Source organism: Podarcis liolepis (assembly GCF_965112155.1).
Source record: "Podarcis liolepis genome assembly, chromosome: 2".
Taxonomy (NCBI): Eukaryota; Metazoa; Chordata; class Lepidosauria; order Squamata; family Lacertidae; genus Podarcis; species Podarcis liolepis.
The window spans coordinates 7,857,612-7,871,944 of NC_139555.1; the positions used below are offsets into that span (position 1 = coordinate 7,857,612).

Consider the following 14,333-nt stretch of genomic DNA (forward strand, 5'->3'; position numbering starts at 1 on the left):
TTCTAATCTTGTTATCTGATGTCATCAGTCTTTCTTTGTCTTCTGACTTAGAACGCAAAGAGATACTGCTGCAGGAATGATTACAGCGGGGGGAAGTAGAAGTAAAATAATTCTGTTGAGGCTGCTTAAGGAATGTTGCTGCTTCGGAAGGAAAAAAAATGAGCAAGGCCTAATTTATACAAAAATGCTATTGTAAGCAATGTGGAAAAACCACTGAGCCCAAATAGGTGACCATTTTATCACACTTCCTGCTACACATTTTGCCACACCTTATCACCTGATGAGCAGTAGAATCCCTCTTATCACTTGGCAAGATGATTCAGATGATCAAACCTCTCCGAGTGAAAGAACTCATCCCAGGGTAATTGGGGTGGTCCGAATGAGCTCAGCTTGCATTTAACTGCACTGAGGTTGTTTGGGTTTGCCATCACATGTGCATTTGACAAGAAGCTATGGATGATCCCAGATGCCTGAAATGTGTATGTGTGTGATAACGTTTGCCAACAAATATTTGCCACATTTATGCTTCACGTGTTCATGTGAATATCCTACAAATGTGTGGCAGGCTTTATTCTGGTGTTGTTGCTTTTGTGGGTGCACTGGCATGGATGTTGGAAGGCCTCTCAACTCAGTGGCAAAGCCGCATGCATGGTGTACGTGAAATCGCAAGCTCAGTTCCAGACATTATCAAAAAGAACTCAGGTAGGAGGGAGCCCACTGTGCCTTAGAGAGCAGCTGCCAGAGTAGAGGCTGAGAAGACAAACCAGCGGTCTGACTCTGTATCACGCAGCTTCCTATGCCCAGACATTAGCCACGTTAAGACTCCCCTAGGGGGCTTAGCTGCTGGTGTTTCTAAAAACTGGACACAACTCTGAACCTTGAGAGCAAATGTTCAACTCAAACCAGGAAAAAGCTGCAAAGTTGACTCAGATCTGGATGCCCAATGCAGAGCTTGTCTTCAGCATATAGAAGCTGCTTTAATAAATGGGGAGGGTGGCAGTGGGAATCCTGGCGGCATACTTGGAATACATTCTAAAAACACTTATACATACAAGTTTTTATAAAATAATACTGAATCAAATGCTTTGCTCTTCCTCTTTGCTTTGATGATGATGATCATTTGTTTGGTCCACTGGTGCCCGAACGTTTCATGTAATCTGTATACATGGAATATAAAACTCCTAACAAAAGAAAGCAGATATATTAGTTAGCAATGGCTGTTTCAATATCATCCAGCAACTGTTGCATTGAACAGAAATAAGGTCACGTTTGCTATCTTAGCACAGGTAAATGGATCTGTTGCCTGGTGATGACTCAACAACAAAAGCTTAGGGCTTTGAATCAAAAACTACAGGGCTGCCTGTTTATTCACTACAGCCTTCTGGGGAACGTTTTCGGCCCCATGAGCCAGATCTTTACCCACCCCATCGGCCAATGTTGACAGGCGAGTGGGCCGACCCATCTGTCAATCATCTGACACCATGATGGCAATCAGGTGATTAACAGATGGGTGGCTGTGCCCAACTGCGGCGAGGGGGAAGAGTTCTGCTTTCCTAGCACATTCCCTGCAGGAAACACACTAGAAAAGCAGCACCCAGCAGGATTTGACCTCACCTACAAGCTGATTGACAGGTGGGTGTGGTGGGGAACCTCTGACTCTTGGCTTGGTGTGGGTTTTTTTTTGGGGGGGGGAGAGAGAGATGGCCTCAGAAGCTAAACTGGACAGCGGGGAGATTACTTAACAAAACGGCACTGATCACAACAACATGTTCTCTTACCTACTGTTATTGCACCTACAACAAAGCTTTGGGCTGCAACTCTCATGTGGATGAGGTGGACTGACATTTTTTGGCTTCCTCTGTGTTTCAGCTTGTAAAGCCCATAGCCTACTACAGCAAAGCAGCCTGCCAGACCTGGATATTAAAGAGAGGGGTGTAGTTCAGCACTGAGCACCAACATTGCCTTGCTGGATCCGGTTAAGGCTCCATGTAATTCAACATTCTCTTCCTAACAGAGACCAGCCTTTGAGGAGGATACAAGCAGGACATGAAGCCAACAGCCCCGCCCATTGTCTCAACAATTCCTATTCATGCAGGAATCTCACCCTTAAAGGCATCTAAAGCAGTGGTTGTCACCCTATTGGGTTTTAATACTTTTTTAAAAAAAATGATGATGATGCAATGGACCGACTCAAGGAGCCAAAAGAGGAGGTATACCCTTCCTACTTTGTCAGTTGAAATCACACACGCATAGTCATTTTGCAAGGCCCGTTTGCTTTCCTGGGTTCCTCCCTGATGAACTGGTAGAGTGCTCAACCCACTGCTGGGTTCATGTCCCTGTAAGCTAAGTGAGTTAGTCACTAGTTCTCATCCTACCCAGCTTGAAAGGTTGTGAATATGAAGCCCATGTATGCCACCCTCAGCTCCTTGGACCAAGAATTGGGTGCAGATGTGGTAAACAAACCGTGTTGTGTACACATTTTAAAAACAGACCCCCTTCTGAATCAAAATGTTGTTTAAAGCAATGATTGGTAAGTGACAGCTCATTTTGTTCCAACAGGATGTTTCATTTTCTGGGGTGAAGGCTAGGATTTCGATTCCCAGGTCCATTCACTGTAACCATATCAACTCTCCCTGAATCCAAAATAATAATAAAAAACTTTGCTCTAAAGTGACATCCAGATGTGTTAAGCTTTATCTCCTGAACAATTTGGTTTTGGGAGATTTGTCAGGTGATGTAACTTTTCTTTTTGTTTCTTAGTGTTTGATGCGTAAATTCAATATAATGACATTTCTTTTTTATCTTTTAACTGCAAACCTGGTCTGCGAGAGGCAAGCACTGTCCTTGCAGCCAGCTTAATTGGCAACAGTGCATACAAATTAGCCTGTGTTCGTGGGCATTGCATGTACAAATCACTTTAAATTCTGGAAAGGCACCTGGTCTGGTGCAGTTCAGCTGGAGCTGATAAATGGGAAGGAAGACTAATGAAGGTTGATGGGTGAAACTGTGACAGTTTGCAAGGCTTATGCTTCCCTCTCTCAATGTGGGCACATTTTTTAAATCCTACTAGCAAAAAAAGAAATGTCATTCACTTGTCTGTTTAAAATACAGACTTTTTAAAAAGGATGGTATTAAGTCTATGGCACGGAATATGGAGCCACAATGTGTTTCCTGCCTGTTTCTTATACCAGGAGCATCCAACTTCTATATTCTTGAAGACCACTCAGTTCTCCAGTTTCCAGTCTGAGGTGTGCCACCTTATGGATGGTCACCAAGGCAGCAGAGAGCTATATAAATATGACTCTGAACACACACTACCTCACACACAAGCCTGGACATTCCTATGGCATTCTACCTGCACCACTCTGTTCTTGAAAACGAACTCTTCTTCTGCTCCAGCAAAGCAGACTAATCTGTACATAACATACAGCAAAACTAGAAGAAAACCATTTATGCAAACACAGAGGGGGGTATCCCACATTTACATCAAACTGCAAAAAGCAGTAATATAATAAAAAACTGCAGCAAAACAGAGCAAGAGTTAGCAACTCAACAGATATAGGAAACAGATATAGCAGATGGAATTTAGTCACTGACTGGAGTGACTATCTCCATATCCCTCTTAGCTATATCGTTATTATTGGCACAATAGCATCTGAAGCCATAACCCAGAGACTGACCACCACCACCAATTTATTGAGTTCTCAGAGTTATAAAAGGTAAAGGGACCCTTGACTGTTAAGTCCAGTCGTGGACGACTCTGGGGTTGCGGCGCTCATCCCGCTTTACTGGCCGAGGGAGCCGGTGTTTGTCCACAGACAGCTTCTGGGTCATGTGGCCAGCATGACTAAGTCACTTCTGGCAAACCGGAGCAGCACGTTTACCTTCCTGCCAGAGCGGTTATATCCCACCCTTATTCTAAAGAGCTGCAGATGGCATACATTAGGGTGTATATACCCTTAGAACGGGACGCGGATGGCACTGTGGGTTAAACCACAGAGCCTAGGACTTGCCGATCAGAAGGTTGGTGGTTCGAATCCCCGCGACAGGGTGAGCTCCCGTTGCTCGGTCCCTGCTCCTGCCAACCTAGCAGTTTGAAAGCACGTCAAAGTGCAAGTAGATAAATAGGTACTGCTCCGGCGGGAAGGTAAACGGCGTTTCCATGCGCTGCTCTGGTTTGCCAGCATGCGGCTTAGTCATGCTGGCCACATGGCCTGGAAGCTGTACGCGGCCAATAAAGCGAGATGAGCGTCGCAACCCCAGTCGGCCATGACTGGACCTAGTGGTCAGGGGTCCCTTTACCTTTACCCTCACAACAAGGCTGCAAGGTAAATTAGGCTGAGTTTGTGTGTGACTGATCACCCAGGGAGACAGACTGCTGAGTGGGGATTCAAACTCTGACAGGTCTCTCCGCAGCAAGTCCAAACACTCTACCCACTGTACCACATGGACTCGAAAGTGCTGAAGGGTTCAACTCACCTATGGGAACAAAGGGGGCATCTCTGGATTTCCTTGCTAGTTTTGATGCTTGGCTGTCATCTTCAGCTGGCGACCAGGACTCATCAGGAGACATTTCTCACGTCTGAATACAAAAATAAGTGCAGGGAAATAGAACATTTCTTGGGAAAGCATTACTGATTAGAGATGTTCTGGTTATGGTAGCTGAAAGGAAGCACACTTGAAGGACTGGCTGTGGTGCATTTTATTTCAAATAAAACTTTTTTTATACTCTAGTAGTATTTCATTCCGTAGGCCAACCAAGCTCCTTCTCTCCATGCTCCCTGACCTGTGCTGGCTCCCTGGTGCTATTTTATTACTGAATGGTTCTTAGACAATGAACCTATATGTGAGCGGTGTGTTTTTGTTACCATGCAGGATGAGGCCTTAGGAGGTCACATGAGGTCATATGGCCCATTCATTCATGCTATCTGTTGAGGATTGGTTCTTAATGATTCGGGGACCTGGCTTATATGGTCAAACCCACCAATATTGTAAGAACTAAAGAGGTTCAACAACAAAATGATTTATTCATGCAGAAATTGAGCTTGTACATCCAGTACTGGAATGATAAGGTACAGGATGAAAGTTAGCCACATGTTCTTTTAGTAATAATCTCATAATAAACCCTTTTATTAGTTCCCCCCTTTTCCTCTTTTCTTCTGTGCCTCTCTTATATGGGTGAACTAAATAACCTGTCAGTTACTTTTTTATGTAGGTCTTATTGGATGTATGTTTCTGCAGAATAACTCTGCAACCTGTACAACACTGATGGTTAAATATTGGTACCATTTTGTGGAACATTTGGAGTCTTGTAGGGAAAAAATTCTCATCAACAGAAGGATGTTTTAAAGAGAAAGGGGAAAAAAGGGGGGAAAGGAAAGGAAAGGGGAGGAAAAAAAATCTTTCTGCAATATGGGTGTAAATTCTTTGTAAATTTTTGTGTATATGTGTGTAATTTAACCTAATAAAGATTATTAAAAAAACAAAACAAAACAAAAACTGTATATGTTTTTTCCATCAGCAGCCACTTTTCCTATCTCCAAACTGGCTCTTATTTTTCTTAAAAATGAAAGCCAGTTGATCTATAGCACAATGCATAATATTTTAGCAGTGTCATAAACAATGACTGTAGTTTAGCTATTCTTTTTATTACATGTTTATGCTATGCTTCTCCCAAGGAGCTCAGGGTAGCTCCCCCACCCGCATTATTCTCAAAATCATCCTATGAAGTAGATCAGGCTAAGAGAGAGTTCCTGGACAATGTTCACCCAGTTAGCCTTATCACTCAGCAGGGATTTGAATCTGCTCTTAGTCTCTGAACACAACACTCCTCTGACTTTCTTAATCCACTAGCTAATAGTTTCATATACATGGTATAGTGTTATATGCAACCCTCTGCATAACCATACAAAGGCATAGAATACAATTTTCATTTCAAGAAGATGCCTAATCTCAGTGTAAAGGCTACCCAACATAATTGATCTACAAATAGCAGCTTTGCTAATTAAACAACCCTTACTATGATCCTTGGTTCTCAAGAGTGAAGTCATATAACTTTAGTTCTTTGCTCTTGCTTTTCTGCAAGATTCAAGAGCAACTGAATCTCAGAAACCTTTTCCCGCCTGCTAAAATCCCACAATCTTTTAGCTTCCATAATCTAAACAGAGCACACTGGGTTCCTTAAAATTTTGTTTCATTTTTCCAAAATAAATCCTATTGCCCTTCTCTGAAGTTGTTTGCAGTCTTTCGGTCTCATCCAAAATCTGGAGAGAGTATATATAAAATGTATTTCATACCTACATGAAGATAAAATACTTCAGTAGTGAAGCCTTCATATCATTTTAAAAATGAATCCTTTTGCAAATAGGATCCAGTTAAACTGGGTGCTCTATGAGGACCTCCCATATTTTTAACTAATGCCAATAGTTTTACCTGAGATACAGCCATCTATCTTGATTTTTGTTAGAAATACGGGAAATAAGCAAGAATTCAAGTTGTTGAGTTACCTTTGCTGCTGATGCATTAACTGTCCATCTACTCTGTGATCTCAAAAAGAAAGAGGATCTTTCTATGGCAGGCTGAGGCTGCTGTCGGTAATGAGAGACAAATACAATTATAGATCGTTTGAAGGCAACATCTGGTAAAACTCTGTTCTAATACGGTTCTTCTCCCAGGTTCTGTAAGCTTTGTTAGTTTCATAATTGTTCCTGGAAGCAGGCACAAGGGCAGAAAATATCTACTGTCGTTGGTTTAATGAGCAGAAGTTCTCTTTATGCATGAAGTAGGCCATAACATTTCATCAAATCATTTCTGGGTATAATTCTACTATGGGGGAAAACATCAGTAGTTTCTCAGATTCCCAAGAGATTCCCATTATATTGGAACTGTTTCCAACTGAAGCAACATGGAAGCCTTTAAAGACTACATAGTCTTTTTATTATTCCCCAAGCGAACAGTTCTTTGCTAAATCAATGATATTTGTAATTTAAAAACAACTGCCGAAACACCTGGAATTGGGGTAGTGATGTGTTTTATCAACTTTTACTGCATACTACGAAAATTACCAATTTCCCCTAATTTCACATGCTTAACAGTCTGCCTGTAAAGATTACAATTATAAAATGCCACCTTCTTTCTTACTTTGTTGACTGTACAGCATGCTGTTACTTTTATAGATCCGACAATCAGATCAGCAAATAAGATCCAGTGTATGTGAGCGCTTTACAGTTACTGTCTTCTGTATTGTAAAACCAGCATATCTAGTTAATATTCACATAGGACAAGCTTGTGATCATTGAGGAACAGACATTCTGAATCAGTAGAGTACTTTGGGTAAATGATTATGCAAACATAACAATATTAATCTCAGAACATCCACTTGCTCAAATATCACTTTTATTCCTTTTGAGTGAACATGCATAGGATCTGCCTGTCTCAGTTGAGAGAAAAAGCCTGTGTTTACACTCCATTTCTGCCTGGTGTAGGTGTCCACACAGTACAGTGGTACCTCGGGTTAAGAACGTAATTCGTTTGGGAGGTCTGTTCTTAACCTGAAACTATTCTTAACCTGAAGCACCACTTTAGCTAATGGGGCCTCCTGCTGCTGCCACTGTGTCACTGCTATGCAATTTCTGTTCTCATCCTGAAGCAAAGTTCTTAACCTGAGGTACTATTTCTGGGTTAGTGGAGTCTGTAACCTGAAGCATCTGTAACCCGAAGCACCTGTAACCCTAGGTACCACTGTAATTAGAATGAAGAACAAGTTCCACTAATTCTTTGTTTTATCAATATGTCGAATGTAAATACAGTAGCTCCCATTTTTGACACCAGGTCCTACAAGTAATTTCTTCTTTAGTTTATTACATCCCCATTCTATTTTATGCACAAATGAGTAGTGCATTCTTGAATCCACATCTCAGCATCTCCATATAGCAACTTCTGCCTACCAGAAAACCTGACGCACTGTGGCATGGGTGGCAAGTACAACCAGAGCATCACCCCCTTGCATAATGATGTAGTATAGAACAGACCTCCTGTAGAAGACAGTATTTTGGCAGGTGCTGAAATTTCCTGAGTCCAACTGTTAAAAGACACTGAATCCTGCCCACAACTGCAACTGGATTGCACCAGCATTTGAGGGATACAAGAGGGCTTTCAGGGATCAGGTGTGTTACATTCAAATAATAACGGCAGAGTGCATACTTTGCATGCAAAAAGCCCCTCCTTCAGCCCTCAGCATCTCCTATCTGAACCACACACCCCATTCAGCATAGAAAATACTGAACTAGGACTCATGGTCTGACTTTATATAAAGCAGATTTCTAAGCCCTATAGGGGCATACTGCCCAATATACTATCTCGTGTTTTTTATTTTATTACTTATTATAAAATGGAAGATTGCATAATTGCACTTAAAGAAAACCAGGTCATGTAATCTGGTACAGTAGTTCTAGCCACATAATCTCCATACATTGGAGGAACAGGAGGAGAATGTCTCTGTGCATGTTCAGAGACGCCCTATTGTCAAATCAATTGCCTCAGAGCCCTGACGGTGTAAACGGTTTCTGAGGCTAAATCCTTAAAAGAGCGATTTTTTCCAATTTAAAAGCATCAAGTGAGCTAATGATGGCATTGCAACGGGAATTGTATATTGGGCATATTTGCGTCGTAGCTGGGAAGTCCTAGATAGAAGTTGCCCTCAGCAATGGCGTGTTTCTGTTGCTTGTTTTCTTAAATGTTTTTTAATGATGCTGATATTATTATTATTTTAGAATTGTTACCACACATCATTATTATATCATTATTTCCTAGCAACCTGGGGAAATAATAAAAAATAATGATAATGATAATAATCTGAGCTCGTCATCCTTCTTTCGTCCTCCTCCTCCTCCCCTCACATCTTCCCTCCTCAGAAAGCAAAAAACAAATGCCGCCCAATTCTCCGCCTAGGTCTGCGCGTGCGTGTGAGAGAGAGAGCGCGAGAGTACGACGGCCTGGCACACCCCTCGGTTTCCCATCATCCTCTGCAGCTCAGGCCGACCTGCCGAGCGGAGAAACCAAGTTGCGCTGGGACGGAGCAGAGTGCAGGGCCGCGATGGAGCCGCGGGCGTTACGAACTTGCTCCCTCTCTCCCGCAACCCCCCCCGCTCGTGACGTCACGCCCAAGCCACCAATCGGGAAAGGGGGTTTGCTGCGTGGGTGGCTTCGGGCGGCGGTTAAAGCCGCGAGAGAGGAAAGGCCCGGATGTTCCTGTGGGAGGGCTCAAGCCCCGCCTACCGCCCGTCAAAGGCGGGAAAGGCGTCCGTCTGAAACGTTCTCCCTCAGGAGTGAGTCGTTGGGGTTTTGCTGCCTCGTAGAGGTGCCTGGGGTGGCGGCTGCGACTTGTCGTGCTAGAATGAGGTATATAAGTATTTTTGTAAACAAAGAACAACGTCGAAACAACTCGGGCGGGGGGGATGGGAACCCTGGAGGCAAAGGTTTCTGCATTCCTCATTTTTCTGACAGGCAGAAGTTCAGCAGGTGGAGAGGGTGCGAGTCCTTGTTGGATTTCTCTCTGACGTGTGTACAGCAGCCGGGGAGGATAATACGGAGTACGTTTCCAAGCACAATTCAACGTGTTGGTGCTGACCTTTAAAGCCCTAAACGGCCTCGGTCCAGTATACCTGAAGGAGCGTCTCCACCCCCATCGTTCTACCCGGACACTGAGGTCCAGCGCCAAGGGCCTTCTGGCGGTTCCCTCACTGTGAGAACCAAAGCTACAGGGAACCAGGCAGAGGGCCTTCTCAGTAGTGGCGCCCGGCCTGTGGAACGCCCTCCCACCAGATGTCAAAGCGATAAACAACTACCTGACATTCAGAAGACATCTTAAGGCAGCCCTGTTCAGGGAAGTTTTTAACGTGTTATATTTTACTGTATTTCTGGTTTCTGTGGAAGCCGCCCAGAGTGGCTGGGGAGGCCCAGCCAGATGGGCGGGGTATAAATAATAAATTATTATTATTATTATTATTATTATTATTATTATTATTATTTAGATCAGGGGAATTGGTTGGAGAGATTTAAACCCTTCCCATAATTCTGCAACTCCAAGCAAATTTGGGCCATGCCGCTGCCACACAGAAGATTTTAAGTAGTAATAATAATAATAATAATAATAATAATAATAATAATAATAATTTATTATTTATACCCCACCCATCTGGCTGGGTCCCCCCAGCCACTCTGGGCGGCCTCCAACAAAACACTAAAATACAATAACCTATTAAACATTAAAAGCTTCCCTAAACAGGGCTGCCTTCAGATGTCTTCTAAAAGTTTGGTAGTTATTTTTTCTTTGACATCTGGTGGGAGGGCGTTCCACAAGGCGGGTGCCACTACCGAGAAGGCCCTCTGCCTGGTTCCCTGTAACTTGGCTTCTTGCAGCGAGGGAACTGCCAGAAGGCCCTCGGCGCTGGACCTCGGTGTCCGGGCAGAACGATTCAATTCAATTAAATTAAAACATTGAGTGATCTGGTGGTGGCTCCTGTGGTCTGGCTCTTAGGGGTTGCCAGCCTTTTTGGGCCAATGGCCATCTTTGCAAACTAAAGAAACACTCCTCAAACCACACACACTTCAAATTGATTGGCTACAACAGAATATTTTTAATGCCTAATTTCCGATGAAGGGCACCCCGTAGTCACCAGGAAAGCTCCCAGATGAAAGGCATGGTCACAGAACTTATTGTGGCTTACTACCTTGTGCCTAGCAGCAACACATCTCCTTTTCAGATGCCGCTTTAGAAATGTGGGACTCGGAATAATATCACAAGCAGCCGGAATAATACCACAAGCAGCTGGTATTTCCAGCTATGCCTGCCTGGTGGTACCACTTGTTCCCTGTTCTCTTGAAATGTATCTCCAGTATAATCTGTTACAGTAGCTCCTCCTCTTGGTTTACAACTACATTTATTAGCCATTCCAGCAGAAGTTGCCACAGCAGAGAGTAAAAAGGAATATGACTCTCCTTCATTGGGTGCTTCTAAGCAGAGGTTGGATGGCCATCTGTCATGGATGTTTTAGTTGAGATTGCATTGTAAGGGGTTGGACTAGATGACCCTCGGGGTCTTCCAACTCTACAATTCTATGATTCTATGGACCCGGGTGGCGCTGTGGGTAAAAGCCTCAGCGCCTAGGACTTGCCGATCGAAAGGCGGTTCGAATCCCCGCGGCAGGTTGCGCTCCCGTCGCTCGGTCCCAGCGCCTGCCAACCTAGCAGTTCGAAAGCACCCCCGGGTGCAAGTAGATAAATAGGGACCGCTTACTAGTGAGAAGGTAAACGGCGTTCCGTGTGCTGCGCTGGCTCGCCAGATGCAGCTTGTCACGCTGGCCACCTGACCCGGAAGTGTCTGCGGACAGCGCTGGCTCCCGGCCTCTAGAGTGAGATGAGCACACAACCCTAGAGTCTGTCAAGACTGGCCCGTATGGGCAGGGGTACCTTTACCTTTACCTTTATGGTGAATCTACAGAGACCACCAGCAGTCACATCCAATGCTCCTCATCACTGTATTCAATAAATAGTGTGACACAAATTAAAATTATGTTTTAATGTGCTTGTTTTTTATATTTGCTTTGTTTATCTTACGTTGTGAAGCTGCTCTTAGTGGGCTATGACTACAAGGGAGGATGGAGATAATTTTACAACAATGTGCACTTTCATCCAGCAGATGTCACTATCCTCTCAGAAGTGACATCATTGATCATCAGAAGTATTATTTATACAAATACACTTATCTGTTAGATACTTTATGTAATTCTCTTTGTGGCCTAATTAACTATACAGTACAATAAAAAGATGATAGTTTTTCATCTTCAAGTTGCTGCTGAAAGAAATAGGACACAGATTTACTAGCACAACTGGCACCACAATCCAGTAAAGTGAGGCAAGTGCTTGGACTGTGAAACCATACTCAACCTGATTTCTAATCTGCCCTCCTTGTTGCTCTTCCATTGCCTTGGAGAACAGCAGGGGAACAGATCTCAATTATGATTCACAGAAGTGAGCGACTGGTGTGCTCTTGGTGGGGAAAGAGCTGTTCCCCTGCTCAAGAAGAGAGAGTGCATTTGAGATCTTCTGATCTGGTGCTGGCATTCTTTACTGAGGGAGTATATCCCACTGAAATCATGCTTAGGACCGTGCAGGAAGTCAACAACAAATCACAACCCACAGTTTGAATGTAATGCTAAGCTATCCTTCTTGGTTTGTTAACTTCCCCCACCGGGGAAGAAGCAAAATGGCCACTCATGCGCATTACATGGTCCTTGCCTTACTGTTACAAGCAAACATGGCCATAGAGTGACACCATCACCACAGCTATGTGGGAAATCATGTTAACACCAAAGCCTGATTGTCTAGAAGCTCTGTTCATCTGAATTCTCTACTTTAAAAGAAAGAGAGATATATTGTGTGAGCAGAGGAACTGGGCATTTGTGTGGATGCCCTTGACCCACATGAAGTTGTGCAATGGGTCCACCAGGTCCAGGTCCAGTGGTCAAAATCATTGGAACTGAAAACATAATAGGTTCCAAATGGTGACCCTTTGTGCTCTTATTTCTCTTGGAACATTAACAATTAATTTTCTAAAGCTGGCAGCGTCTTCATGCTTGAGATCCAGTTTGGGAAGAATGGAAATGTCACAAGGAAAGAAATTGAGGCAAAGCATCCTAAATTACATTGCTCTCTGGCTGTTCACAATTCACTGACAAGCCTATTGTTCCCTGATCTCTGAAATTAAAACAGTTTTTTAAAAGTAGATTAAATGGAGCTGGGAAGGTTTGAGAAAAGGTTGTAAACCTTGCTGTCATACTTAATTACATACTATTTGCTGCTTTATTATGAGAGAGAGAGAGAACGTGCATAGCATGGTTGGAATAAAATATAAAATGGGCTTAGAAATGTGACGATGAAAAAACACCTATATGTAGATAATAATATTGCAGTGGAGTCCAGAAATCTTCCCTAGCCCTAACAACCTGTGAAGAGAAGCATTAAATGGAAAACTAAAAAAATGTTAGCTAGAGATACCCGTATTTTTCGCTCTATAACACGCACCCGACCATAACACGCACATAGTTTTTAGAGGAGGAAAACAAGGGAAAAAAATATTCTAAACGAAACAGTGGATGTATGATTTTTGTGGTTTATGCTGTGGCCACAGACATGTGATCTGACGGTGAGTTTGGGGTAGCCCAATGCAAAAATCCTGAGGATCCATGTGGATCCGTGCTTTGTAACCACGTTTTTGCACTACTGCGGCCCCAGGCAGCAGTGGGTGCGTGTTTTTTTGGTGCAAGCTGTAGCCATGGACATGCTATGTGATCTGATGGTGAATTTGGGGTGACCCAGTGCAAAAATCCTGAGGATCCACGTGGATCCGTGCTTTGTAACCACATTTTAAGTGGGGAGGGAAGGAAAAGCACTCAAGGGACAAGGAGCACGTGTGGGGTGTGTGGAGAAGGATGCTGCTAATAATGCAGAAAAGGGGTTTAAGGGGAGAAGAAGCTGTTTCAAAGCGAGCCATGGAGGAGGGAAGGAAGGGGAACCATGGATCCTCTGCTCACGACTGCAGCAGATCCCCCCGCCATCTGTAGGCATTCACTCCATAACATGCACAGACATTTCCCCTTACTTTCTAGGAGGAAAAAAGTGAGTGTTATGGAGCAAAAAATACGGTAATTTTACCTTTAGAGGTAAGGGCTTTCAAATGTGAGAAGCAGAGCCTTTTTTGTGATGGTGCTAGAGATAGTCAAGTGTTTTGGTGTCTGAGGGAGAAAATTCATATAGTGCTCCCAGGTTGCTAAGATTACCATAAAATAGGCAATTACTAATTCATTGCTATTCAATGATACTCAAAAAATCTGTCACCTAAAGTGAACCTAAAGTTCAAGGGGGTTGTGGGGAGGCATCCTTTCTGGAATTCATTGTCTAAAGACATTTATACTGAATAACCAGCTTTCTTGTGTTTATTTAGAAAGCAGATAGCATCTTCATTTAGGAAAGCATTTGACTGGCTGGTCTTATTGCTGTTAAGGCTTCCTTGCTATTTTGTTTGTGTGGTTTGATCAGTTTAATGTTTTACTCTTGTTTAAAGTTGTTATGGTTGCTAGATGACTTTAATCCTTTTGTTGATGGGTGTAGTTTATCAATAAAGCAGCATGAGGTCAGGACTACATGGCTGATCTGGTCTCTTGCCACAGAGCTCCAGCCTCACCCCACTGCCCGTATTGAGCTTGCATCAGCCAGGTGGGCAGCAGCACTATCACACACAGTGCTGGCCACTCATATAGATATATTCAAATTAT

At 43.4% G+C, this 14,333-nt stretch overlaps 1 protein-coding gene and 2 long non-coding RNA genes across 7 annotated transcripts in view; 1 reads left to right on the top strand and 2 right to left on the bottom strand.

Annotated features, from left to right (window-relative positions):
- Positions 1 to 952: 952 nt before the first annotated feature.
- On the bottom strand, positions 953 to 9,177 carry HIGD1C (HIG1 hypoxia inducible domain family member 1C). 5 transcript variants are annotated; one of them, XM_083485675.1, is made up of 5 exons: positions 9,041 to 9,177; positions 6,507 to 6,587; positions 4,480 to 4,582; positions 1,779 to 1,913; positions 953 to 1,181 (listed from the first exon to the last, which is right to left on the bottom strand). In XM_083485675.1, the coding sequence occupies exons 3-5, from the start codon at positions 4,571 to 4,573 to the stop codon at positions 1,117 to 1,119; spliced, it is 294 nt and encodes a 97-aa protein (XP_083341801.1). In that variant the 5' UTR covers positions 4,574 to 4,582; positions 6,507 to 6,587; positions 9,041 to 9,177; the 3' UTR covers positions 953 to 1,116. The 5 variants fall into 5 exon arrangements, with proteins under 5 accessions (XP_083341801.1, XP_083341802.1, XP_083341804.1 ...); XM_083485676.1 differs by having other exon boundaries at positions 6,507 to 6,584; positions 9,041 to 9,168; XM_083485678.1 differs by lacking the exon at positions 9,041 to 9,177 and adding an exon at positions 8,203 to 8,873.
- Positions 9,178 to 9,254: 77 nt separating this feature from the next.
- LOC310698529 overlaps positions 9,255 to 14,333 on the top strand; it is a 33,849-nt gene continuing 28,770 nt past the window's right edge. Inside the window, exon 1 of the long non-coding RNA XR_014521582.1 lies at positions 9,255 to 9,399. This is a non-coding gene — a long non-coding RNA (uncharacterized lncRNA). The remainder of the gene's footprint in view (positions 9,400 to 14,333) is intronic.
- LOC310698551 lies at positions 10,155 to 11,650 on the bottom strand. The gene is made up of 2 exons (XR_014521593.1): positions 11,476 to 11,650; positions 10,155 to 11,107 (listed from the first exon to the last, which is right to left on the bottom strand). It is a non-coding gene; the product is annotated as an uncharacterized lncRNA (long non-coding RNA).

Bases quoted from the DNA above. Each gene is read 5' to 3' on its own strand.
- HIGD1C (XM_083485675.1), bottom strand. From the start codon at position 4,573: ATGTCTCCTGATGAGTCCTGGTCGCCAGCTGAAGATGACAGCCAAGCA. The intron at 1,914-4,479 runs GTGAGTTGAACC...TTTAATATCCAG, and splicing joins TGCCCCCTTTGTTCCCATAG to GTCTGGCAGGCTGCTTTGCT. The intron at 1,182-1,778 runs GTAAGAGAACAT...TTCTTTTGTTAG, and splicing joins TGTAGGTGCAATAACAGTAG to GAGTTTTATATTCCATGTAT.